The sequence below is a fragment of the Silene latifolia genome, chromosome 2 (assembly GCF_048544455.1).
Source record: "Silene latifolia isolate original U9 population chromosome 2, ASM4854445v1, whole genome shotgun sequence".
In the NCBI taxonomy this organism is placed as follows: Eukaryota; Viridiplantae; Streptophyta; class Magnoliopsida; order Caryophyllales; family Caryophyllaceae; genus Silene; species Silene latifolia.
Window position 1 is genome coordinate 189,551,929 of NC_133527.1, and position 27,177 is coordinate 189,579,105.

A 27,177-nucleotide genomic window follows, 5' to 3' on the forward strand; every position below is an offset into this window, starting at 1 on the left:
TCATCCTCCGAATTTCAAAGATCTCTCTCGGCATCCCGCCTCTCCCTCTCGGCATCTGCCTCTCCTGGCGGCTAATTGAGCTTGGAGCACACTCACGACACTTGGGGTATAAGGTTGTTGTTGGGAGGAAATTGACCCTCTTCTTCTTGTAGGAGGGTAGAAAATCTCCTTTGCCGACCCGGCTCCATACACATCTCCTCTTTGGAACCCCTCAACAAGATCAAACCATAGCTCATTGTCATCAATTTCCGGGTTGTTCTTCCTACGGACAAGGAATTGTTCCTAAAAAATTGATAAAACATTAATGGTTAGAGGTTACTTATCTAAAAATTGATAAAACATATACTTTAAAAAGCTAAGAAATTTTTATTTTTTGACACTTACATATAACTGTTGATCTTTTTCCTTCGCGAAGATCAACTTGCCCTTGCTTGTCTTCTTTGCGTGAGTGTCAACAAAGAGATCAACAATCGTGGGTACCTTACCCTTATTCTTCTTGGTCTTAGGAAAAAAAAAACAAGGAAATTGTTACTCAAACATGATAATTAATGAGACTAATTAAATTAGAAGACTATTAAATTAAAAGCTAAGACAAATAACTTACATCTAACACCACACGATCATGAAAAGATTGAGACCCTCCATAATGAGTAGGCTCAACTTCCGCATCCTTATCTCCTCCTTTCATGTTGATCTTGTTCCGGGCCGATGCTTCCTTGAACTCGTGGACTGTTCCGGTACTTGGTATATTCCTCATATGACGAACCTGTAATCAATAAAATAACAATTATTAATTAATATATTTTCAAAATATGTAATGAATTTTAACTAATTACGGGTATTAAAAGAAACTAAATACCTTTCATGAAAGATGGCGCCTTCTTCCTCTTAGACACCTTATACATGTTGTCCCTTAGCCTCTTCTTGCCAATGTCATTATACCTTTGCCAAACTAGGCGCTCAAGGTTGGTTGGCCAATAGAACACACGCTACAAAAAGTAAACACATAGATGAGAAACAAATTAATAATAAGGTAAAAAGAATAAATAAATTATATTTAATAATATATATTTTATAAATAGATACCCGGAAGTTGTTGAACCACATCTCCTTATCTTCATCACTAGCGTTACTCCAACAAGTAACGCCGTGTGTCATGTTCTCTTGGGTGCTATTAGTCACGCCACGGGTAATAAGCGTTCCATGAAAACATGACAATCATGACTTTTCAACCCTTTCAACTTCAGTTCCTTCAAATCAACACAACGGCTCAAATCGGATGCATATCCATCGGGAAACTTCAAGTTTCCTATCCAATCGCACAATACCTTTCTTTGAGCTTTGTCAAGAGTAAATATGGCTTTTGGTTTAGCCCCATCCTTACGAATATGAAGTTTAGGACGATCACAAAATTTCTTCAATTCTATTCTTGAATTAATATCATCACGTGTCTTTCCTTTTACATCCATAATCGTATGAATAAGTTGTTGGGGTTGGTGTCCTTAACAGTTAGTGCAAGGACTTATAAACCTCTAAAAGGATCAAAGGGCATACTTTGGTATTATTATCAGTTGATCCACGTTTATCAATAACGGTTGGCTTGCTAGATAAGTTTGACGTTATTGTCATACAGATGGCGGTGATCAACTGGTCCCTAAAAGTCACACCTATAGGATACGTTCGAGAGATGTGACGGTATGAAAATACTGTCATGTAGATGCCAAAATTGACTAACCAGTTAGTCCGAGTTATTTGACTAGTAATTAGTCAAAATGTGATGTTGAGATATTATATTTAATACGGATTAAATATCATGAGCTAAGGCGAATTAACCAGTTAATTCGTAAAATTAAATATAAGCGTTTTATATTTAATTAATGTATATTGAATAAATTATACAATACTGTTTTGTCGGACACGTATTAATAATTCAACTAACCCGTATTATTAGGCGATGCCTTAATTTCCGATAACCGATAACAGATTTATAATCGACGCGTCATATACATTTGGAATTTAATGAACCGGACCACAAGTTAAAACCAAGAGGAAGTGGAAGCCCACTTCCCTTGTGTGGGTCTCGGTTTTGCCGAGTGAGAGGGATCAAAAGGGAGAGCTTCTCCTCCCTTCTGACCTAATCATCATTTGAAACAAAATTAGGGTTTGGAAGAGAATTCTCCTCTGAAAAACCTGAGATCTCTCATCTCGAAAGAAAAACACACATCAGTTCTCCCAATATTGCAAAGCAATCGGAGAACAACATCTAACACAAGGGCATATCTCGGACAAGGTCTTGGGTGCAACAATTAGGAGGGAATCTGGTTTGATTTCTGTTCTTTACGCCGTGCATCAAAGGACCCGAGGTTGATTTCTATACATTAATCATTTCATTATGTTTTTCGTTTTATGACTATAAATTGCATGTTTAAATTTACGTTATAGTCCTGCAATTAAAGGGTAGTATACGGATATTAACCCACAAGTGGTATCAGAGCGAGGCCACGTGAATTTTTCCATGTGTTTTTCATAAAACTATCTTGAAACGATTTTTGTTTTGTATAAAAATCCGTGCGGCAGCAGTTTTTCTCACGGCAGAAATTTTTTTTTGTTGTTATTGCTGCGTTTTTGGTTGCATTGGGAACCGTGTCCTGTTTACACGGTTGCTCTTGTTGTTGTTTTGTCTCGAAAACCGTACCGTGACATGTTTTACACGGGTTATTTTCGTTTTTGATATTATGCATATTGTTATTTTACACAATCATTATAACAATATGTTAATGTCTAGCATTTTGTAGTTTTGTTTTCAATCAGTTTTGATCAAAATAGCGTTTGTTTTGTCTCGCCAAAACTGTTTCACGAGGGTTTGAAGTTTTCAGAAGTTTTTGCACTCGATCGACCAAGTTTTTAATCGATCGAGTGGTTTTTCTGACAAGATTTTGCTCGATCGAGTCCTTGTTGTACTCGATCGACCTGCTTTTAAAAACCCCACTGCTCGATCGAGAAGTCCTCGTACTCGATCGAGCAGTATTGCTGATATAAGTCCTCGATCGACCACCAGTGTTGTCGATCGAGCACCTCCTGATTAGCACACCCCTCGATCGACTTGCAATTCAGTCGATCAAGCCCTTTTGTCCCTCGATCGAGCACTTATGTCCCTGGATCGAAGGATTTCGTTTTTGACAGCTTTGAAAATTTGTTTCTTTCGATTTAAATTTTCTTTTGGCTTTAATATGTACTTTATACGGATATTGTACACTCGCTATGATTGTGAAACAGTTCACACACGTACCATTAAGTTATTTTAAAAACGTATTTAAAGTAACGGATTATAATAGATTAAAATTAAATGATAGAAGCGGTTTTATCACACGAATTTTAATCATTAAAAGGTGGTTTGGATAAATTTAACATAATTACGGAATTATGTCACGAATGAATTTGTTTTTAGTTGATGCATTTTTATTTATCGTTAATTTTTGAATGCCGTGAATGCCTTTTTATTACGTATTCAATTTTACAGTCAATTGTAACTTAGTGTGGCCTTAGTAGAACGTGTTACCGTAATGATGGAACACGGTCTTGGTTGTATTTTGAGATCTCGTATCTCCGTTTTGGTTTTTTCACTTGTAATTACAGTTTTAATTAGAATGTAAATAGGTTTATATTTTGTAATTTTAAATTGTAATTTTTGAGAAGACCAAAGATGGAGACCGGATGCTCACTCCCGCTACATGGATCAAGATGGAACATCAAGACAAGCTTCTCGGGTCCAACGGTGGATTCCAAAATTGTTTTATGTTTTGTTTTACTAGGATAGGCCACACTAGGAATTTTTATTTACGTATTGCATTCATTTTTTTTATCGTTACGATAATATGCATCATTTTCCGCCTAAAAACCAAACCACCTAATAATTGCATGAAAACTGACACATATAGAGGTCACGAGTTAGTTTTCATTGACATTCTCATGTCACACGTTTTAAAGCCATCATCCAAATAAATTCATTCACGACAGACGCTAGTTATTTGTTCACTTAAAATGAATTATAATTTAGTTGATGGGATCTTCCTCGTATAAACAAAAATTGAGAACGGTCTTTATAGGTCAAACTCCAATGAGTCCCTTCTTCGTCGGTAGGCATAATATGACCCCTTCTACGTCGGGTAAGTTGGAACCGATTGACCTATTTTATCTCAACACTATGGTCACTCGTACGATCCCGTGATCATGGTGGACTATAGATAGGATTTACGGAAATCTATCGACCAAGAGTTCTTAGGGAAGAATTAGCTAAACAGTTGGCTTATCAATTTACGTAAATTGAGTCTTGGGATCACTTGTATCATTCTTGAGGGAGATCAATTATGCAAGTGCAAGAGTCTACATGTTTAAAATGAATTTTAAAATAGACTTAAATCACCTCGATGAGTTGCTTATTTCGTTTTGTTTTTCTTTCTTTTTTGATGTAGATCACGTTTTTAAACCGCTTAACAACAAATGGTGGTTCAAGTGATAACCCAATGCCAAGTGCCACATTGGACCGTGAGTCCGGCCGGATCTTCATGAATCGATGAATCATCTACTCGATCAAGAATGATGGATCCAACTTCGCGGACCGGGAGGCGGCATTACGGAATCTGCCGCTGCGACGGGAAGCTCAAATATCTCTTGGAGCCCATCCCGGCAAACCCAGGCCCCACGGCTAGAGAGCTGCTTTGAAATCGCCAAGTTTAACGATTTTACGTATGGAAGCGGGTGCGATCAAAAACGTACTCATTTTTGCAATGGAACCCAATTTGCAGAAACGCTTCATAGCCCATGGTGCAAACAAGATTTTCACCACGCTCACCAAGGAATTCTCGAAAGCACCGAGAATCGTGACTTATGAGCATACCACTCGCTTCTTTGATGCGAGACTCCAGAAGGGCCAACCGGTTAGCCCACACATTCTCAGCATGATTGAGAATGTCGAGAAACTGGAGACCTTTAACTGTAACATCAGCGAGAACATTGTTATCGACCACATACTTCACTCACTCCACGATGGTTATTCGCAATTTAGAGCGAATTACTATATGAATGATTTGAAGAAGACTCCCCATGAACTGCACTCCCTCCTCGTACACACCGAGAAGGACATGAAGTTCAGTGGGAGCATGAAACAGGATGTTCTCGTTGTGTCAAATAAAGAAAAGGGTAAGGGCAAAGCTCGTGCAAACCTAGCGAGTAGGTAAGGCGAAGTTCAAGAAGTCGGGCTCAGGTAAGAGTGGTCCTGGTGAGTCGAGTAACTCATCAGACGCGACAAAGAGCAAGAAAGATAACATGGAATGCCATCACTGCCACATGACTGGGCACTGGAGACGCACATGTCCTGTTTATCATGAGGACTTAAAAGCAGGCCGTGTTAAACCTGTTGGTATGTCTTCTTCTTCTACTTTTATTCATATGATTGAGATTAACCACGCAAGTTACGGAACTTGGATACTTGATACTGGTTGTGGTTCTCATCTGTGTAATCATGTGTGCGGGGGCTCGAAACATCGAACCCCTCGTAAAGGGTGAGGTGGACTGCGTGTTGGGAATGGAGCAAGAGTATTGCCATCTCCAAGGGGACATATGTGATCCAGCTTCCTAGCGGATTTGAGTTGTCATTATATGACTGGTATTATGTACCTAGTCTTTCCAAAAACATTATTTCAGTTTCTGCGCTTGATAAACTTGGTTTTTCATTTGTAATAGAAAATAATACTTGCATTTTCTCATTACACGATATGATTTCTAAAGGCGAGTCTCCATGAACGGAATTTATGTTTTAGATCGACCACGGAAATATTACACGTAATGAATAAAAAGTTAAAGGTTGGTGACAAAGATCAAACGTATCTATGGCAATCGCCGCATGGGACACATTAATGAGAAACGCGTAAAACAGCTCATCAAACATGGAGCTATCTCGGCCTTTGATTTTCAATCATTTGGCACGTGTGAATCATGTCTCATCGGTAAGATGACTCAAATTTCCTTCAAAGGTGTTGGAATGCGCGCTGCTGACCTATTAGGGCTCATACACACGGATGTATGTGGTCCTATGTCAATCACCGCACGAGAAGGCTATAGGTATTTCATCACTTTCACGGACGATTTGAGTAGATATGGCTATGTCTACTTAATGAAGCACTAAAGTGAATCCTTTGAGAAATTCAAGGAATACCAAAATAGGGTACAGAACCTATTGGGTAGAAAGATAAAAACACTGCGTTCGGATCGTGGTGGCGAGTATCTTTCTCACGAGTTTGATCAACACCTAAAGGATTGTGGGATTGCCCTACGATTAACTCCACTGGAACACCTCGGTTGAATGGTGTTTCCGAACGGAGAAATCGAACACTACTTGATATGGTTCGATCCATGATGAGTCACACGGTTTTACATGATTCATTATGGGGTTATGCTCTTTTGTCGGCCGCTCTAATACTTAATCAAGTCCGTCTAAAGTGTTGACAAGACTCCATATGAACTATGGAAGGAACGGTCCCTAACTTGTCCTTTATACGGGTTTGGGGCTGCGAGGCTTATGTCAAGTGGAGACACGAGGATAAGCTCGGCCCGCGATCGGTCAAGACATACTTTATAGGTTATCCTAAAGGAACACTTGGTCATTACTTCTATTCGCCAACCGAACAACGCGTTTTTGTTACGGCTAGTGCGACATTCTTAGAGAAGGAATTTCTCGAGAATGCAAAGAGTGATAGAACCTTCGACCTGTCGGAGATTCCAGAACCAAGTACCGAGCAACTATTGGAGGAACCGATTCCTTCAATCCCGGCTGCGGTGAATATTCCTGAGGAACCTAGGAGGTCGGGTAGAGTCTCTATTCCTCCGGACAGATACATTGGTATGGTCGAGGAACATGACATAGATGACATTCTACTCTTAACGAGTAGTGAACCCGCAACCTATAAAGGTGCCATGACTAGTTCTGACTCAAAGCTATGGCTTGAGGCCATGCAATCCGAGATGGACTCCATGTATGAGAACAACGTGTGGGATCTTGTTGACTTACCTGCTAAGGTTCGTCCCCTTCAATGCAAATGGCTTTACAAGATAAAGCATTTCGTGGAAGGTCAACAAGACATCTACAAAAGCACGACTAGTTGCTAAAGGTTTCACCCAAGTGCCAGGTTTGCACTACGATGAGATTTTTGCACCCGTAGTTATGCTGCGTTCCATTCGGATTATCTTAGCGATTGCCGCTTTTCATGACTATGAAATTTGGCAAATGGACGTGAAAACCGCCTTCCTAAACGGCTTTTTGGAGGAAGAGTTGTACATGGTACAACCCGAAGGTTTCATCGATCCAGTACATCCTAAGAAAGTATGCAAACTTAAGCGTTCCATTTATGGACTTAAGCAAGCATCTCGGAGTTGGAATCATCGCTTCGACCAAGTGATAAAAGAGAATGGATTTACTCGATCGGTCGAGGAACCATGTCTATATATCAAGTCGAGTGGGAGCAAGATTGTCTTCCTAATATTGTATGTTGACGACATACTCCTGATTGGGAATGACATACCTCTCTTAACTTCGGTGAAAGTATGGTTGAAAAACCATTTCCGGATGAAAGATCTGGGAGAGGCACAAAGAATTCTAGGCATCCGTATCTATCGAGATAGATCACGACGGATGTTATCTCTCGATCAGAGTCTTACATAGACAAAGTCCTAGAGAGATTCAAAGATGACCAACTCCAAGAAGGGGTTCCTTCCAATGGCTCCAGGGGTGCATTTAAGCAAGTCTCGGCACCAAAGTGACACCGGAAGAGAAAGAGCGCATGACACGGATTCCTTATGCTTCGGCTATAGGATCAATCATGTATGCCATGATATGCACACGTCCGGACGTGGCATATGCATTGAGTATGACAAGTCGATTCCAACAAAGAACCAGGTGAACCACATTGGTTTGTCAAGAACATTCTTAAGTACCTCCGGAGGACTAAAGATTGGGCATTGACTTATGGAGGCTCTCAAAAGCTATGCGCAACCCGATTCTGTGAGATGCTAGCTTCCAAACGGATCGAGATGACTCGAAATCTCGGTCTGGATTCGTTTTTACTCTTAATGGCGCTGATCACTGGAAGAGTTCGAAACAAATTACAGCAGATTCTACGACTGAGTCCGAGTACTATGCCGCGTCTGAAGCAACAAAGGAAGCGATATGGATGCGTCAATTCTTACATGGACTATCTGTAGTGCCTAGTTCGAATGACCCGATCACCATCTATTGCGACAATAGTGGTGCCATCTTCCAAGCTAAGGAGCCAAAGTCTAGCAACAAGTCTAGACATGTACAACGGAAAGCTCATCTAATCCGAGATTACGTGGAGCAAAAGGAAGTAGTGATAGAAAAGATTGCTACAGATGATAACATAGCAGATCCTCTCACTAAAGCATTACGACAAGATAAGCATGAAGGGCATGTTAATTCCATGGGAATCAAACGTGTTCCTGAGTTGTAGTACTCTTTTATGGATTAGATTCATTCTCCTTTGTACTCTATACGACATCATCGTTTTGATATTTTATATATATATTTTGTTTTTCATGTGGAATTGTACGACAATTTTGAACACCACAAAGTGAACTGAACAAACATTATATTTTGTTGTCCTTAATTGCCCATATGAGCTGATAACTCTGGCAATTATTTTGTGACGTTGGTTGATGGTGGGTTCTAAGAGCCATAAGTCAACCAGTTGACTGACCAATCACAGAGGCGATTTATACGGATATTTCGTAGGACACCATTGTGACATCGACGTGGAGTCCTAAATGTTTTATAACATTCGCGCCTTGGGTCGTGGATAGGACTTCCATGGTGATCCTAAGAGTCGATTCTTTGACTATCGATTGTCTCTTGAGACTACGGCAGATTTTGGGTGACTTTGGTTTCTTTCTCACGGTCATCCGTAATAGGGGGCCAAGTAGATTTTTTTTCGGGTCATTTCATGTTGTGCTTAGATCGGAAGGAGTCGAGTTGAAGGAAATATTCAGCCTTTATCGGGTACTCGATATTTCTCAGGGCCACTCGAGGAGTCAGAATCGAAATGCATGGCCATGCTCGGATACGGATTCGTTTTATCGGTTAAGTTACTCTCTAGTCGGGGAAACCACTCTAGATACAGATCGATTGTAAAATACGACCTTTGTGGATCCAGATCTGCAAATTGTTTTACATTGAGTGGGAGAAATTTTAAATGAATATGAGAATCGGTTATCGCACATACACTTGTTCGGACAAGTGGGAGTTTGTTGGAGCTTGTGTCCTCCAGTTAGTGCGGATAACGTCATTGCACATACACTTGTACGGACAAGTGGGAGCTTGTTGGGGTTGGTGTCCTTAACAGTTAGTGCAAGGACTTATAAACCTCTAAAAGGATCAAAGGGCATACTTTGGTATTATTATCAGTTGATCCACGTTTATCAATAACGGTTGGCTTGCTAGATAAGTTTGACGTTATTGTCATACAGATGGCAGTGATCAACTGGTCCCTAAAAGTCACACCTATAGGATACGTTCGAGAGATGTGACGGTATGAAAATACTGTCATGTAGATGCCAAAATTGACTAACCAGTTAGTCCGAGTTATTTGACTAGTAATTAGTCAAAATGTGATGTTGAGATATTATATTTAATACGGATTAAATATCATGAGCTAAGGCTTAATTCGTAAAATTAAATATAAGCGTTTTATATTTAATTAATGTATATTGAATAAATTATACAATACTGTTTTGTCGGACACGTATTAATAATTCAGCTAACCCGTATTATTAGCTGATGCCTTAATTTCCGATAACCGATAATGATTTATAATCGACGCGTCATATACATTTGGAATTTAATGAACCGGACCACAAGTTAAAACCAAGAGGAAGTGGAAGCCCACTTCCCTTGTGTGGGTCTCGGTTTTGCCGAGTGAGAGGGATCAAAAGGGAGAGCTTCTCCTCCCTTCTGACCTAATCATCATTTGAAACAAAATTAGGGTTTGGAAGATAATTCTCCTCTGAAAAACCTGAGATCTCTCATCTCGAAAGAAAAACACACATCAGTTCTCCCAATATTGCAAAGCAATCGGAGAACAACATCTAGCACAAGGGCATATCTCGGACAAGGTCTTGGGTGCAACAATTAGGAGGGAATCTGGTTTGATTTCTGTTCTTTACGCCGTGCATCAAAGGACCCGAGGTTGATTTCTATACATTAATCATTTCATTATGTTTTTCGTTTTATGACTATAAATTGCATGTTTAAATTTACGTTATAGTCCTGCAATTAAAGGGTAGTATACGGATATTAACCCACATAAGTAACTCAAAGAAGTTCTTCTCTATGTGCATCACATCCAAATTGTGTCTGATCAACATTGTTTTCCAGTAGGGAAGCTACCAAAAAATACTTCTTTTAAACCAACCATTTTTTTTCTTTTTCAACTCTTTAAACTCTTCTTGATCCCATCGTGAGTTGTTGGCAAATCACGACGACCTCCCATATCTCATCCCCTTGAGTCGAACCGGAGCATTGTCACGCACCTCCTTACCTTTTAAGAAAGATTTCTTGTTCTCTCTATGAATATGTCCATCCGGTAAGAAACATCTATGACAATCAAACCAACTAATTTTTTTGGAATTAGGAAGATAAAATGCTTTACTCCTATCCATGCAATAAGGACATGCCTTTCGCCCCCGGATTTGCCCATCCCGATAGCATACCATATGCGGGAAAATCATTTATAGTCCATAACAATGAAGCTCTTAGTTGGAAATTTTGCTTCTTCGACACATCAAATGTTTCTACACCAACTTCCCACAAATACTTCAGTTCCTCCACCAACGGTTGTAAATAAACATCCAGATGGTTTTTTGGGTTATCAGGACCGGGAATAAGTAAAGAGAGGAAAATAAATTGTCTTTTCAGACAAAGCCAAGGAGGTAAGTTGTACGGCGTGGTCATTACGGGCCAACACGAGTAGTTTCTACCAAACTGACCAAAAGGGTCAAACCCATCCGTACACAAGCCAAGTCTCACATTGCGAGGTTCCTCGACAAAATCGGGATATAACCTATCAAAACGCTTCCACTCCTCCCCGTCACTCGGATGACACATCTTTCCTGGTGTACGAGGATTTTCTTTGTGCCATCTCATTTGGTTGGCAAGATTTTTCGTGGCATACATTCTTTGAAGTCTAGGAGCTAATGGAAAATAAATTAATGTGTTTTTTGATATTGGTTTCTTTCTCTTTCCACTCCTTTTATTACCCTTCTTCCCCTTCAAAACAATATTTCCTTCACTTGTCTCATATCTATCCCTTTGACATTTCTTACATTTGTCAAGCAAAACATCATCTTTCCAAAAAAGCATACATCCTTTAGGACATGCATCAATCTTTTCATGTGGAAGTTGAAGACCTTTGACCACTTTCTTGGTATTATAGAAATTTAGGGTCATAACATTATTATCGGGTATAACATCCTCAACCAACGTAGGAATACTATCAACGGCTTTAAATGGCATATTATACTCACATTTTAAAGAAACTATCCTGGATGCAACTTGTAACAATGTCATTCTACTCCCCTCATATAAGGTTTTTTTTCGGAAGCACTTAGCATGTCAAAAAAGGCTTTTGCTCTTGGGTTTGGTTGTTCTTCATCAATCATTGGTACACGGTCGTCATTAATGAAATCATTAGACCGAAAGGCATCAAGTACCATTTCTCTATATGGGTTCTCATTTTGTTGGATTTGAGGCTCTTCGGGATAATATTTTTCTCCATGGGAGATCCAATTGTAGTAGTTTGGAAAAAAACCATTTGTAACAAGATGCTCTTCTACTTCAATGTCAAATAAATATTTTAAGTTTTTACATTTAGTACAAGGACACCTAAGTTTATGTTGTTCCAAATCATATGAATCTTGACATCTAGCAAATTCAATAAATCCACGAACTCCCTTTACAAATCTAGCGATAGGACGTTTCTTCTTATCTACTCTTTCTTCGTACATCCCCTACGTTCGAGATCTCTTCATTTTAATCTATAAGCAATATATAGCAAACTAACCATTTTAAATAATAATATTTAATTTCAACAAAAAAAGCAATGGTTATCTCATCCTCCATTTTATGCTAATTTCAAGATTTCAATTGGGTCCTTATCACTCCAACCTAAACCCATCAATGTACGTTTCAAGTCACTAGCAAACACACATTTGTGAATTATTAATGAGAAAAAATTAAAAAGAATTCCCTTAGTTCTCCAAATACACAATGTGGAAAAGATACATATTCCACATATGTATTCAGAGAACATTGGAGAAATTTGCAACCAAATTCTTTTCTCATTAATAAAATCACAACTATGTGTTTACTACCTAAGTGACTTGAACGCAAAGACGATCCCAAAATGGGGACTATTCAAGAATTGCTCCTAATGAGTAATTCTTGAACGAGTACTAGGTCATTATATATTAAACAAGTTGTCAAAATTATAAGGCAAATTTATACAATCCCCTAATCAAATGACATTACTAATTTAACAAATTTATACATCATGCTCATTCCATTCAAGAAAAATGCTAATTAATTAACAAAAATGCTAATTAAATCATTTTAACTTAATTAATTTGGTTAATTATACAAGTTGTCAAAAATGCTAATTTCTAACCCTAACTCAAATTAATTAACAAAAATGCTAATTAAATCATTCTAACTTAATTTGGTTAATTATAAGGCAAATTTATACAATCCTAACATTATACTACCTTCATAAAACTATACTACCTTCAACAATACTACTTCAATATTACTAAAACTAAGCTACTACCTTCAATAATACTAATATTATCAAGATTACCTTCAATTACATCCCCTAATCAAATCACATTACTAATTTAACAAAAACCCCAATTTTTAACCCTAACTCAAATTAATTAACAAAAATGCTAATTAAATTACAACTACATACAATAATAAGCATCACTAATGTATAAATTACAACTAGATACTAAATAAGCATCACAACTTAAACAAAATAAAAAGGATTGAAGTAATTAAATCGATTTGAGTCGAAAACAAACCTTTATTATAAACAAAGGGTCGGTAGGGATGTAGTGTGCGGATGGCGGCGGCGAGTGGTGGCGTCCGGTGGTCGTTGTAGTTGGTGGTGGCGTCGGGTCGTCGGATTTCTGGGCGCTTTTTTTTTTTTTTTTTTATGTTGATGATAGAGTGAATGAAGGAGACGGGGTGAAGAAATTGGCGAAAAAAAAATAAACAGAGGGTTGGCGACCGTTTTTGGTCGCCAAATTGGCGACGGGTTTTGGTCGCCAAATTTGGCTGATCGATTTGATCGCCAATTTGGATAATATTGCGTCGCCCGTGGATTTCATACGGATTTTTGGATAAAAAGGTATAGTCGCCAAATTGGCGACGGCTAGTGGTCGCCCGTTTTTTTTTTCTGTCGCCAAATTGGCGACTGTAGCATGTCTGTCGCCTTTGTCGTGTTTTCTTGTAGTGGGTAGAGGCGACGAAGGTGGATTGTTTTCAGGTTACAGACGGGCGCAAAGGTAAAATTCCTGCTGGTAGAAAGGTGGAGAGTAAGAGGTTTCTCTTCGGAGTCAAGTAACGTAATTGACTGGGTATAAGCTGTACACGGTGCATTGGCCGTGATAATGAGTTAAGGTGAGGACCGGATATTAACTCGGGTGTGCAGCTGGTAATTTCATAAGGCCAATGGTTGATTCCTCGGCTATGTTCTCTTGTGGTGGAGGGGGAGATTTGTTGGGATAAAACATCCACCACAAGATATTAAAGTTTCTAAGTGTTACATGTACAATATTGATGATGTACATGTAACTTTAGGTGTAAATGAATGAAACATTCACTAGTTTTTACAAGTACGTGAAAACACATGAATGTTATTAATTCATTCATGGATAACGTGAAAAAGATTTTATTATAATAAAATCTAACGTATTTCGCAATGCTATATAAAGGATTGAAATCCTTTGGAAAAAGTATCTCACAACAAAATGTAATCAAACAAAGTGACTAAAAAGTCGGGGTTTGAGGGTGAGGTGGAGTACAACGGGTGTTTTTATACAATAATTTAGGAGGTTACTCTAGGGGTGATATTAGTGGCATTGACTAATATTCTTTGGAGGCTAGAGGTTGTTATCTTATATTATTGTGGGTTTTAATTGGTATTAATTCGGACGGTTACGTTATCTTGTACTATATTATTATAGTGGATTAGTCGTTTTTTGGTGGTGGGTTTTACTTCCGGTTTGGAAGGTTTTTTTGCCCAGGTTTGACCCTAAAATATCGTCTCGTCTTATTATTGCTTACATTTATTTGCTTTTACGGTTTACTTGTCGATTGGTTGCTTCCGTTGCGCATGGGAGATTGGCGCTTATTTCCCAACAATATCAGACTCACTATTCCCCTTGAAATCCATCCCGGTTCTCATTATACTACGGTTGTTTAAATAAGTGCTTCAACTTGTATTTTGTTTCTGGTTAAGGTTGTTAGTATGGAGACTTGTTTGATTGTTTCTAAGTGTACATATCTAGATATCCTATCATTTACTCCGTATCTCATTGCATGACTTCAATTTTTTTGACATGTATGGACTATTCGCTAGTCTATTTGTTGCATTGGTCTTGATTGTAACACCTTCTCTTGCTGAAATTCTGAACACTTGGCCTGGTTTGGTTCTTGTACAGAAACTTCTGATATGAGGCCGAATGCCGTCTTCTGGATCCTGCTCTTAACGATCTTACGGGGGGGAGAATCACGAGATGAGGATTTACTCAGTAATAAAACTGAGCTTTTAAATGCCTCATATGTGGAGATGTTTGGAAAATGCAAGAAGAGAAAACGAGTCTCTGAGTTTGGCACGTGGAGTGCTCGAGCTCTTAGGGATGAGGAAGGATTTCCTCAGTCTAAAAGACAGGCCCGCGTAGAAGATTGTGACATGGGAGTCTGGGTGAAGAAGGTGAGTGTTCAAAGATGTAGTGGTGCAACGGTTGCACACAAGTGTAAGGATTGTTTATGTTCGGTGTGTGGCTCACGTCGTGGATTAGTTGTTCAGGGTCCAAGCCGCGGTAAGCATATTCCAGTCAACAAGTTGATTGGCCAAAAGTCCTCAGAGACGCAACTTCAGCTTCTGTTATTGGATTCTAACGTAGAGAGGGTTGCAATTCACGGGGTAAAAGGAATTGGTAAGACCACCTTGATGAAGCATCTGCATAACTATGCACTGAATTTTGGTGAGATGTTTGATTATGTCTTCTGGGTCACATGCCCTCATCCGTGCAGCATCAAGGATTTACAAGATTATATTGCCATGGCAGTGAAATGCGATCTGTCTAGCATTCATGACACGACAGCAAGGGCGAAAAAACTATTTGAGACACTCGTAAGTCATGGAAGGACTGTGATATTCTTAGATGCTGTCTCTGAAGCAAATCTCTCCCTTGAACACATAGGGATTCCACGTTCTTCTGAAGGAAGTTACTGTAAACTCGTGATTACCACTAGCTGCGCTTTAGCTTGTAGACTGTTGAATAGTTTTGAAACTGTTCAAGTCAATCCTCTTTCTGAAGAAGAGGCACTTGCTTTGTTCATGATTGAAGCGGGAATAGACTCTGGACGCATTTCTCAGCTGAATGACGTCCCTAAGTTACTGTCCAAGAAATGTTGTGGAGTCCCACGTGTTATTGTAGAAACAGCTACCGGTATGTGTGGCATTGACGATATCCGCGAATGGAGACATAGAGTGAATCTAGGGATTAGCAATGACGTTTTATTTGAGGTTCTAACTGATCAGCTTGAATGAGATGGTAGATATCGTGAACTTAAGTGGAGAGAGATTTTGTAGAGTTTACTCCTGGAGCAAAGAAATTACTTGGACAAAATAGAGGAGGTTCTTCAGAACTCTGTGAATCAGTTTGGAGGTACCACCATAGAATTAGGTTGTTAATATGTTTTTGATATGTATTTCATGTTATTCCTAAATATCAATGAAAAAGGTGGTATATTGTTTTGGGTAAATAATCTATAGCATACATTGTCAGACTTTTGTCTCTGCATGGCTGTTTTGTTGTGCTAGTTGCTGAGGGTTTTCTATGTGCATCTGTGGTTAAAATTTAAAAATCTATTCTTTTTCTTGGGTCTGCTGGATACTTCCTTTGCTCTGCTTATTGTTTTAAGTCGAAATTGAGTTATGAACCAGTTATTTCTCAATCTGACAACATCAAGTCTAAACCTTAAGAAACTAAGATGATTAGTAGAGGCCTTGGTTTTGCTCTGCAGACTACATCCCTTTAACATCGTATTTTTTGATGTAGAATTCTCATATGTATTGCTTCTTTTCATAAATTCAAGCCGCATGCGACACATTCCTCAACTGTTGCAAACAATCAGCCAGTACAAGAAACATTGTATGACCGCCATCCCATTTATATTTTCTTCAGTTGACTTTGGTGATCAACCACCGTGATTACTAACTTCTCCAAATATATGGGGATATGCAGTGTAAAGTTTGATACAGTTGATTTTCTAAAAGTGTCATTTTCACATTACCTTTTCTGAAATATTGGTTAAAATTGATATTGTTTGGCCATCAAAATAGAAATGGGTCATTTATGGGATGTAGGTAGTAGTAGTTAGTGCTTGAGGAAGACAATTTGGTACTGTGGGGTGCTGGAGGTGACAAAAATCCGCCTCTATCACTCGTAAGAAAAAGGCGTTGTTGGATTCTATGTTTATTACGAAGGGTCATCCCATTAAGAAATAAACACCCTATCTACGATATAGATCCTTGTATTTTCTTCCATAGTTGCCAGTAAATCTCAATTGTTTTTTTGACAATTAGCCGCCCTGTTCAAGGTTTCAAGTGGTTTAAATTATCATATTTCTTATGATCTTAGTGTTAAACAGATGCTGAATTTTGAAGATCAACTGGTTACATAAAAAGATCCGTATCATGTAGAATTCCAAGGTAAAATTCCCTTACTTGTATGATCTTGCTTCTTTTGTATCCTTTTTTCCTTTAAGTTTCATCATAATATTGGATAAAAAAACACATAGGTTCATAAATCATAATCTTGTTTTTCTTCTAAGTGAGACCTGAATCACATGATAATGGCATAGTCTTATGTATGTTGGATTCCTAATGGTGGTCAATAAGTATACGGGAAAGGAAATAGTGGTCAAAGTTAGCCGTGATTTGCAGCAACATGACTTGTATAGAGGATGTGGTTCACTGTTCACCTTTATGCAGCCAGTTATCGTACTCCGGATCCCAAAACCTGCATTTAAGCCATTGTACATTTTGTGGCAGATCTGGTTTTGGCCGTTCAATATGACACTGCCGAACTTTTTTTTTTTTCACATTTTTTGTACTACATTCAATAGATTTGTGCGTCTCTATCTTTGGCAGTAATCCCCATACGTAATTAGATGGTACTTTTCTTTCTAAATTTTCTCATGTTGGAAGGATTTTGCATTTTTTTTTTTTTCTTCTCGGGAGAGGAAGATGGATCTCTCTATTTCCCCCGAAGTCTTTTAACTTACCAAACAAAGGGAAACCTTTGTTCAGGGCTTCAACTGGTGTAGTGACTGCAAGCTGATTCTAGGTCGTCACATCTCAATATTTGTATGTAATGGCAACCTTATACTGTTTTTGCATGATCCAAGGATTGTATTGAATGTTCGGTAATGATATATACTGACTGTGGATTCATGGAAAATGTGAAAAGTTTTATTTTACTGAAATACTTGTTAACTGAATTAGTTTACTTTCCCACAATCTGTTCGCAAACATATTTCTTGAATACAGCATGGAACTCTATTATTGGTGATGTAGAAGTTCGAGCATTTTGTGTTGGTGATTCGCGTGAAGAGGATCATCTGAATGGTTTTAACCTCACTTTTGCTGCGGCTGGTATGTTCTCTATGTCACTCGTTTAAGTTTTTCATTTGCAGAAAATACGTTTATATGTACACACACATTTAAGTTAACCTAGATGAAAAAAACTGGTTCCTGCTGGGAAATTACATAGCCAACTACTAGGCTGCGTTTACGCACGATTAAGGCTATTTGAGATAACTTTGAAGCGGTTTATGTATGTTGGGTATATGCATGTAGATTCCTAAGCTATTAAAAAAAAGTAGAATCCATTTTTGAAATAATGCTCAAAAATAAAATATTTGTCGTTTTGGGTCGGTTTTGAAAATATTTGTCAAAATGGTGTCCACGTAAGCTCGGAATTTCTGGACCTAAAACACGCCACTACCAATGGCGTGTTTATAATGAGTAGGGAAAGAAACTTCATCAAAAAATGGACTAAAACAAAAACGTCATTGGAAATGGCGGGTTTCGGAGCGGAAACACGCCACTCCCTATGGCGTGTCTATGTATGAATTTTTTTTTTTTTTTTAAAGTTTTCAGTTAGGAAAAAATTTGTTGTAAAGACACGCCATTAGCAATGGCGTGTTTCCTTCACAAAACACGCCATTGGTAGTGGCGTGTTTCAGTCTAGAAATCCCGAGTCTACGTGGACACTATTTTGACAAATATTTTCAAAACCGACCCAAAACGACAAATATTTTATTTTGAGCATTATTTCAAAAATGAATTCAAAAAAGTAGTATGACTTTTTTTTTTTGTACAGTTCACTTCTGCTTGCTTAGAGCATCCGCAAAGGTGAGGTGCCCCATATTTTATCTCTCTTTCTCTTATTCGTCCACCGCATTTTCCACTAACTTTTCCATCTACCCTCCCCAATTTATATCTACATATATGCAACAATGGGGCTCCCCAAAATATTAATTTACACCTATAATTTGGGAACCTCTCCAAAAGTATACAAATTACCCTTACTTTTTCTTTGGGGACCTCCCCTAAAAACAGTGGAACCTCATATTATGGGGAGGTATGTGCAATGGTGAGGTTTCCCATTTGATGAGAGAGGGGGCATTTGGGGAGGTAAGTTTCCACCTTTGCGGATGCTCTTAGTTACGAGATAGATAGCGAACCTCATTTACAGGCTTTACAGTAAACTCAAGGGAGGATGTGACATAATTTTGACTTAGCTATATTATTAAATATAAATATTTACAACAACATACTGTTAGAAATTGGATATGCACGAACAAGGATTGACAATAATTACACCGTACCGAATCGACTCCACTTTCCTAATAGAATAATTCGACCCTTAATAGTGCCTGGGTATAATCGAACTTTCTACTGAGATAAGACGGTGCCCTCTGATTTTTGGCACAAAAAAACAGAGACATAATATAGAAGTATTTTGTTATACGATATTATGTTGTTCGTTCTTTATGATGCAAAAGAAGATTTTTCTGTTTTTCATACATCTTCAATCCATTCTATTTATATAGATATGAAAAGGTACAGGGGGATGTATTTGTGAAAAGTTGCAACTTTTCACAAATTCCGATTCTATTTATATAGATATGAAAAGGTATATGGGGATGTATTTGTGAAAAGTTGCAAATTCCGACATATTTAATGTCTAGTGTGGGAATTAAAACCCGTCAAAGTTTCTCGGGCATTGCCCCGAAAACCCCTCGTTATAGTTGTTTAAATGAAAACTATTCCGCAATCCCGTAAATAATTATACGAGCGTACACTCCGTACTTCCCGAACTCGTATTATATTATTTAGAAATTACCCATCAATGAACCGACCTTAATTACGCCAAATGAACCGGTAATTACTCTTAAATCACCAACACATACGACAGTAACTTCAGATGCATAATTAAACAAGTGCTTGTGTTGTTTCAGGGAGTTGTTGCTTCAGATGTATTTGCTTGAAAAGGCCATTGTATCCGTTCAGGTCATCATGTAGAGGGTCACTTGCATCATACTCTGTCCGAAATATTTGAAAATTCCCCACTTTTCAAATACTAGTACTTTCACTTTATGCTGGTTCCAGGAGCAAACCTGCTTTATTCCATATGCTTCTAAACTGCTAGTTCTGGTTCCAATCACCCAGTTATGGCTCACTTTATGCTGAGAAAAAAACGCATTCGATATTTACGAGGAAGAAAGAATATTGTTTTGTTTTAATCTCGGACAGCCTATTATCTCAAGGGAGCAGAGGGAAACAGAAACAAGTTGAGTCTTGCAAATGCTATTCAACTGAGGCAAGTTATAGAGAACAAAGCGTCGTAGACGTGGGAGATTGATGGGACCGTTTTCCTGGACAGTCTCGTCTGCTATTACTTCCTTGAGTTGTTTGCAATCTTCTATCTCAATTGATTCGAGATGTGGTAGTTTTTGAATGCAACTTGCTGTGAAAAGTTGCTCAACATCATGGCACCTTGTGATGGTACATGTCACTAGGCTAGAAAAGGGTGAAGCTGGCCGTGTAAGCCCACATTGCCCTTCGGAAACCAACATATCATCATAACTGTTGCCGAGATTAAGGTTATGGAAACCTTGGCATCCGTTGACTGTAAACTCCTGAATGTTATCTGGAAACACAATAGGTTTCCCTATTAGACCATTCAAGGAGCAACCATTTAGGGACACCGCCCTGGTGTAAGGCCGTGTACAGTCTCTACTGTGCCCAACCTGTAGATGGAAGGATTTTAGACTGCGCCAATGGTTCGATCTGACGTACTCAGTGAGCTCAATACAGTTGACGAATCTGGCACCAAGAATTTCTAGTGTTTTTAAACGTTGTAGGTCCCCGCTGTTGGTAATACTGCATGATAGCCGTTTTAGTCGGGGTAAAGAGATCAACACATCCCATGAGATCTTTAGTTGATTGGAAGCGGAGGATAAGTTGAGCTCCTTGAGCATTTCTAATCTGTAAAGACTGCGAGGGACGTGTTTGATTGGCGTCTGACAGAGATTCAAGAACCGCAATTTCTCCAGCTTTGCGATCGAGGGCACAACCTTGAGGTTTGGACAATGACTAATATCTAAAAGCCGAAGCTTATGTAGCTTACCGGTAGAGCTGGGGAGCCTCTGAATGGACGTATGAGACAGATTGAGCACTCTAAGGGAACTCATTTGCACAAATATAGAATCCGGAAGCTCGGACAGGCAGCTATGTTGCAAAAGTAAGGTGGATAGACTTGGACAATTTTGAGGGGAGCCAAAAGTTGCCGAAGGAATTGATTTGATAGAGGATATAACTTTGAAACTTTCCCAGGATTCCGATTCCAAAGGATTCTTCGTCAACTGAGGGGTATTTGAGACCCTGAAACTATCCCCGGCAATGGAAAGGGCCATAAGCTTGATGAGATAATGGATCTTCACCGTGCTTTCATCATGAGAGGTTTCGAGGATACAAGAGTTGAGAAGCTTATTCAAAATTGAATGTCCCATGTCATACTGTGCCTGCAAAGATTCGACATCATCTATGAGCATTTCTCCGATCCAAAGGCGGATCAGTTCCTGTTTCCTTATGGCATCACCCATCGGGTATAATGCACAATACAATAAACATGTCTTCAGTTTGGGATTGCTCAAGTTATCATAAGAACGCCTTAAGCTACTAAACGTGGCATCCAAAGCAGCATCTCCCATAGGATTTCGGATTAAACTGTCGAGGGCTTTGCTCCAACCAGAGGCATCAGCCACGCCTCTCATCTTTTTTGCCAATCCATTTATAGCAAGCGGAACACCGCCACAGATGTCACATAATCTTTTACCTATCGGCAAGATCTCTTTAGTATCTAGCACGCTGTTACCAACAATTGTGTAAAACAGCTGCCACGCCTCGTCCTGAGGAAGAGGACTAACCCTGATAACCTTTTGGCAGCGAAGAGCACGACAAACGTGTAAGGAGCGTGAAATAATTATCAGGTTGCACTGTGTGGGAATTCCTACTTGATCCACACGAAATTCACCCCACAGATCATCAAGGAAGATTACGTACCAAGATACGCGGACTAAAAAGGCATGTAAACGGGCAGCTCTTCTGGTGGCATCCTTCTCGTCCTGCAAATCAAGCCCAACTGCCTTGGCAATACGGTGCTGTAAATTGTAGACGGTGAAATTCATACCTACAGTTACCCAAGCAATACCACCGCTGCCTGTCTTACATTGTACAGCAGCATGATTTTTAAGCCGATTGTGTAGTTGCTTCATAAGAGTCGTCTTTCCAATCCCGCCCATTCCATAAATACCTATTGTGTTCACCCTATCATCTTTTAACCAACCCGAAATTGGGGTCATGATCTCACATTCTAGCCGAACAGAAACACCAGTTTCCTTTGACGATGTTACTTTCCTGCGCTTATGATCTTGCTGTTCTGGTTGCGGAAAACTAAGATTGCCAGCTTGAGATTCAGCAACACTATCTGGAATCTCTCTTCGCCGCTTCTTGATTATCCCATCCAAAAAGTTGGCTATACCAGTCCAGATCACACCCATTGCACTTTAATCTAGCAAGCGAACAATTTAAATACAGTTATAACTCAAGCCTACATACTGAAATACACCTTTTTAGTATAAAGATTTCGAAGATCATCGCAACCGCATTTAACCTATTTTAAAGCCATATTATCTTAGACACCATCATGATTATTGGTTATTATTCGTTTCTTCATACTTGTAAACATGAGTATCAAATTTGTTATCTGGCCTAGGGTAAAAGCCTTCATTTGTACGTTGTGTTGGGGATTTGGAGGGAAAAGAAAGGGAGGGAGAGTAGGGGATTTAAAATCCGTTGTTTGGATAGCAAATGAGGGTGAAAGAAAATGGAGGGGGAGAGATTTGGAGGGAATTTGTATCCAAACACTCACACTCTATTCCCCCTCCCCTTCCCTTCTCTTCCTTTCCCTTCCCTCCTTCCCCCTCCCTCTCTTTCACTCCACTTTTGCTATCCAAACACACCCTTAGGGTCCGTTAGGATTGTGGGAATTGGAGGGAAAAGGAGGGGAGGGAAAGGGAGGGATTCAATTTCCTTTGTTTGGAAACAAAACATGGAAGGAGGGAAATGGAAGGGGAGGGATTGAGGGAATTGAGAGGATTTATTTTCTCTCCTATAGAACAAACTATAATCTTTCCTACAATGGCAAGATTTGGAAGGAAAAATTTGTTTAGACTCTATTATTGTTATATTATTCATCATATCCTATCAGCATTTTCCATCTATTCTCCATCTAATCTGCCATCTCCCTCCTTCCTCCCCTCCCATCAATTATGTTATCCAAACAACCACAATTCATTTCCATCCCCTCCCCTCCCCCCACATTTCCTCCTAAATTGGTATCCAAACAGACCCTTAAGCGTCGCGTGTCACGAAATTGAAATTTAATTTCCAGGTATCTAAACATTTTTTGTTGACAGTTTAGGTATCTAAACATGAATATATATATAGAGGAGTATAATGACTAAAACTGCGAGTCTAATAGCTGCATTATCTATTTTACCTCCGTCTTAAACAAAAATATAATTCTCCACCTACATATTCCCACAAAAGTTTACTTCTCTAACCTCTAATTCTCATTTCTAATTGTTGAAATGCTCCCTCTATCCGTCAATCATTTTTCAAACGGAGTACTAAGCAATTATATTGGCTAGCATCAAATGAATTACCTAAAAAGTGTATAATCGCTAATAATATAACAAGAGTTGAGATCTACTCTATATTTAACACCACTATGACTCTCAGATCCTTTAATACGAGTAGGGATCCTCTTTACTTCCTTAAAAGAAAATTCTGGATAGATCAGGTGGTTATAAATATACTAAGTAGAAAAAGGTAAATGAATAAAAATAAATATGTTGTACAAATCAACGTGTGTAATAACTCTTGTTAAGCTAGAACAACTCTTATCGGTTGGTCTTGGTAACTCTCCTTGTAGTTGTAATAAGCGCCAGAACTAAGGAGGGAAAATATATAGAAAATTCTCCGAGTTTTAAAATAAGTCGATTACATATTTACATAAAATGCATAAGAAATTCATATGATCACCAAACTAAGAGCAATACGAATTAAATGGTACCTGGCGGGATGATCTTGAATTGCTTGTTAATACGTGTGAGTGTTTTACAATTATAATTTAGAGTCGTTGCCGCTTATATTATGATTTCTCTAAGTAAACTGCCTGGAAATTGCGTTTTTTTTTTTACTTTAGCAACAACAAGTCGTCGCTTCCTCGAAGCTGGTTGGAAATATGAGGTCTCTAGCTTCTTCACGTGGTTGGTTCCCTTTCTTTTCTAGTCCTTTTCATTGACAACGATTACACGAAGACGGTCCGTCACAAGTTAAAAACAGGTTAAGTAATATCTAAGTGGGTAAATAAAAATAAAAGTAGAAGGTTATTTCCTAGCAGGGCCGTCTTTAATATCTAAGTGGGTAAATAAAAATAAAAGTAGAAGGTTATTTCCTAGCAGGGCCGTCTTTAAAAAAGAAGGCAAAAAAAGTTCACAAATTTGGCTACTAGTACTTGTTTTTTCGCTTTTTAAAATTGAATTGAATGAATCGAATCAATGGAATGGAGTGAAAGCTAAAAGCTAAATCGAAATTGAATCGAAATGAATCGAATCAATAAAATCGAATCAACTAAAGTGATCGGAAATTTGAATTAATGAAAATGACTTTAATATTAATATTAATATTAATATTAATATTATTATTATTATTATTATTATTATTAGAAGAAGAAGAAGAAGAAGAACATTAATAATAATAATAATAATAATAATAATAATAATAATAATAATAATAATAATAATTTGAGTGATTAACTAGGTAGCCACCATGAATCACGGTCCACGGTTCACCATCATTCTAATTAGGTGAAATAATGGAGCATCGATTTGCTAGATTGATGTTTAAAATCTAGTCGTTTATCATCCTAATTTGACTGATTAGGTAGCCACCACGAAGCACCAACAATCCTAATTTAATTAATTAGATAAATAAAAAACGACAAGCCCTAATATAATTTTTAACAAATATATAAAATTTGGTTGATTAATTAAAACTTAACAAATAATATTAATAATTGATAACAAGTAAATTAATTTATTATTTGATAAATTATAATATATCTTGTAAGTTTTAAGTATTTTCAACAATTAAATTAAGTTTTAGGGAAAAATATTGATTTAAGAGTTCACTTGGTTCAGTTTTAGGTGAAAAGGGTACAAAATAGAACGTTATCAAAAAGTGTTTGTGAAAGAGCAAAGTTATACGGAGTATATGAAAAAATAATTAGGTATAAATAATAGTAATATTAAAATTAACAATGTTATTAATAATATTATTATTATTAATTAATATTCATATTCATATTAATAATAATAATAGTATTGGTATTAATAATATTAATATGAATATTATTGATTTTAATAACCATAATATTCATAATAATAACAATAATGAGGATGATTAATTAATAATAAATTAATGATGCTAATAATAATAATAATAATAATAAATATTAATAAAAACTATTAAGTTTAAGATTCGCAAAATTGAAATTGGCTGAATTTAGTGGAGTTGTACTGAAGTGAGCCGAAGTGAATGAATCGAACTAAATATATTTGAACCGAACTAAATCGAAATTTTGATGAATCGAATATATTTGAGAAATGAATCGAATCGAGATGGATCGATTTGAATTGATTGAGTGAGTTAATCAAGTGAAGTGAAAATAAGTTAGAAAGAAGCCTAAGTCTTGAACTTGAGATCTAGTGTTTATAAATCAATTACTAACCACCAAAACAATATCATTCATTGAACATTTAGTGTACTGCATTTATTTATTCTATCTTTTACTTGATTTCTAGCCCAAAAAATTAGGGGCCCTGTGCAGCCGTACGGCCCGCTCGGGCCCAAAGACGGCCATGTTCCCTAGGCATTCTGCTGTTGTCTTATTTACCCATTTGGGTATTACTTAACCTGTCTTCAGCTTGTGACGGATATGCCCATCTTCAATGAGACTTGCTGCAACTAGTATCGCTCCCGGCGGATATATTTGTCTTAAGTTTGAAATGAGTTAAATAGTAACTCATTTATATAGATAAGACACATATTTTATTACTTTCTAAACATTTTAGTTTTATCTTATTTAGTACTCCGTATATGACTTGACTCGTGTTAGATTAAGATGGATAATTCCATTTTGAATAATAATTTGTGTTTCAAATAAGGACAATAATAGAGTTCAATTTAGGGATGACAATAAGTCTTGGATCTTGTATAAATCCTGAACTAATGAGTTAGATGTGGATTACTATAGTTTGGATCAAGTGGATATGAATATGGAATTATGGATCAGATCTAGAGGTCGTAATCGGGTCAGTCCGGTCGGTTTAGATCAGGTTTAATAGGGTTGGGTCATATTGTAATATTATGGTTTTCCTAGGTTGGTACTCGGCAAAAATATGGCCTACTCGGCCAAGTATGTGGAATACTCGACCGAGTAGAGGGTACTCGGCTGAGTATACTCTATACTCGATCGAGTATCCGGTCCGTCGAGTGTTATTTTCGCGGTTTGATTTGGAAATGATTAGAGTTATATAAAAACGTAAATCAGTTTCTAATTACACTTTTACAAAACCTAATCACTCAACGACGCTCTAATCCTCTCCAAATCTCTCCCTAGTGTGTGTGTAATCGTTAGCAAGTGCATTCATCCTTGGTTTCATCGTCGGTAATTCCTCGTTTCTATAATTCGTTGGTTAATCTTTAGGGTTTGGCTTTAATTATGATTTGGGGAAAATAGGGTTTTGCATATAGTGATTGTTGTTATGTGTTATGGACACGCGTCGGATACGGCCCAAATACCACGAACACGCGCCCAAATAAATGTTGAAAGTTAAACACGGCTTTATAGGAGTCCGACACGTTTCGGCGTGTGTCAGATGAGTGTCGATGTCTGACACGGTGTCAAACACGGGACGACTGATTAAGAGAAGTGTCTGTGCTACCTAGCGCTTGATTGATGTCTCAATTAATCAGTGTGGTGAAACGGGTCTTGGGTCGGGTAATATTTGTTACTCGTATATGAAAAGAAGACCTTTTCAACTTTTCAAGAGAAGGACAAGAGGTAACACAAACAAACAAAATACAAGTAGATGCAATGACTTTAAGACGACTTTGGTTGTTTCTA

At 38.0% G+C, this 27,177-nt stretch overlaps 3 protein-coding genes across 3 annotated transcripts; 1 reads left to right on the forward strand and 2 right to left on the reverse strand.

Moving 5' to 3' along the window:
- On the reverse strand, positions 1 to 1,158 carry LOC141641814 (uncharacterized). Its single transcript, XM_074450461.1, has 4 exons — positions 1,087 to 1,158; positions 605 to 766; positions 385 to 501; positions 1 to 282 (listed from the first exon to the last, which is right to left on the reverse strand). The coding sequence occupies exons 1-4, from the start codon at positions 1,156 to 1,158 to the stop codon at positions 1 to 3; spliced, it is 633 nt and encodes a 210-aa protein (XP_074306562.1).
- Positions 1,159 to 14,513: 13,355 nt separating this feature from the next.
- Positions 14,514 to 16,146, forward strand: LOC141643979 (disease resistance protein UNI-like). Its single transcript, XM_074453391.1, has 2 exons — positions 14,514 to 14,537; positions 14,785 to 16,146. Exon 2 carries the CDS (start codon positions 14,796 to 14,798, stop codon positions 15,897 to 15,899), a length of 1,104 nt encoding a protein of 367 aa, XP_074309492.1. The 5' UTR covers positions 14,514 to 14,537; positions 14,785 to 14,795; the 3' UTR covers positions 15,900 to 16,146.
- Positions 16,147 to 19,617: 3,471 nt separating this feature from the next.
- On the reverse strand, positions 19,618 to 24,243 carry LOC141643977 (disease resistance protein At4g27190-like). The gene is made up of 2 exons (XM_074453389.1): positions 24,061 to 24,243; positions 19,618 to 22,494 (listed from the first exon to the last, which is right to left on the reverse strand). The coding sequence occupies exon 2, from the start codon at positions 22,481 to 22,483 to the stop codon at positions 20,132 to 20,134; it is 2,352 nt and encodes a 783-aa protein (XP_074309490.1). The 5' UTR covers positions 22,484 to 22,494; positions 24,061 to 24,243; the 3' UTR covers positions 19,618 to 20,131.
- Between the last annotated feature and the right edge of the window lie 2,934 nt (positions 24,244 to 27,177).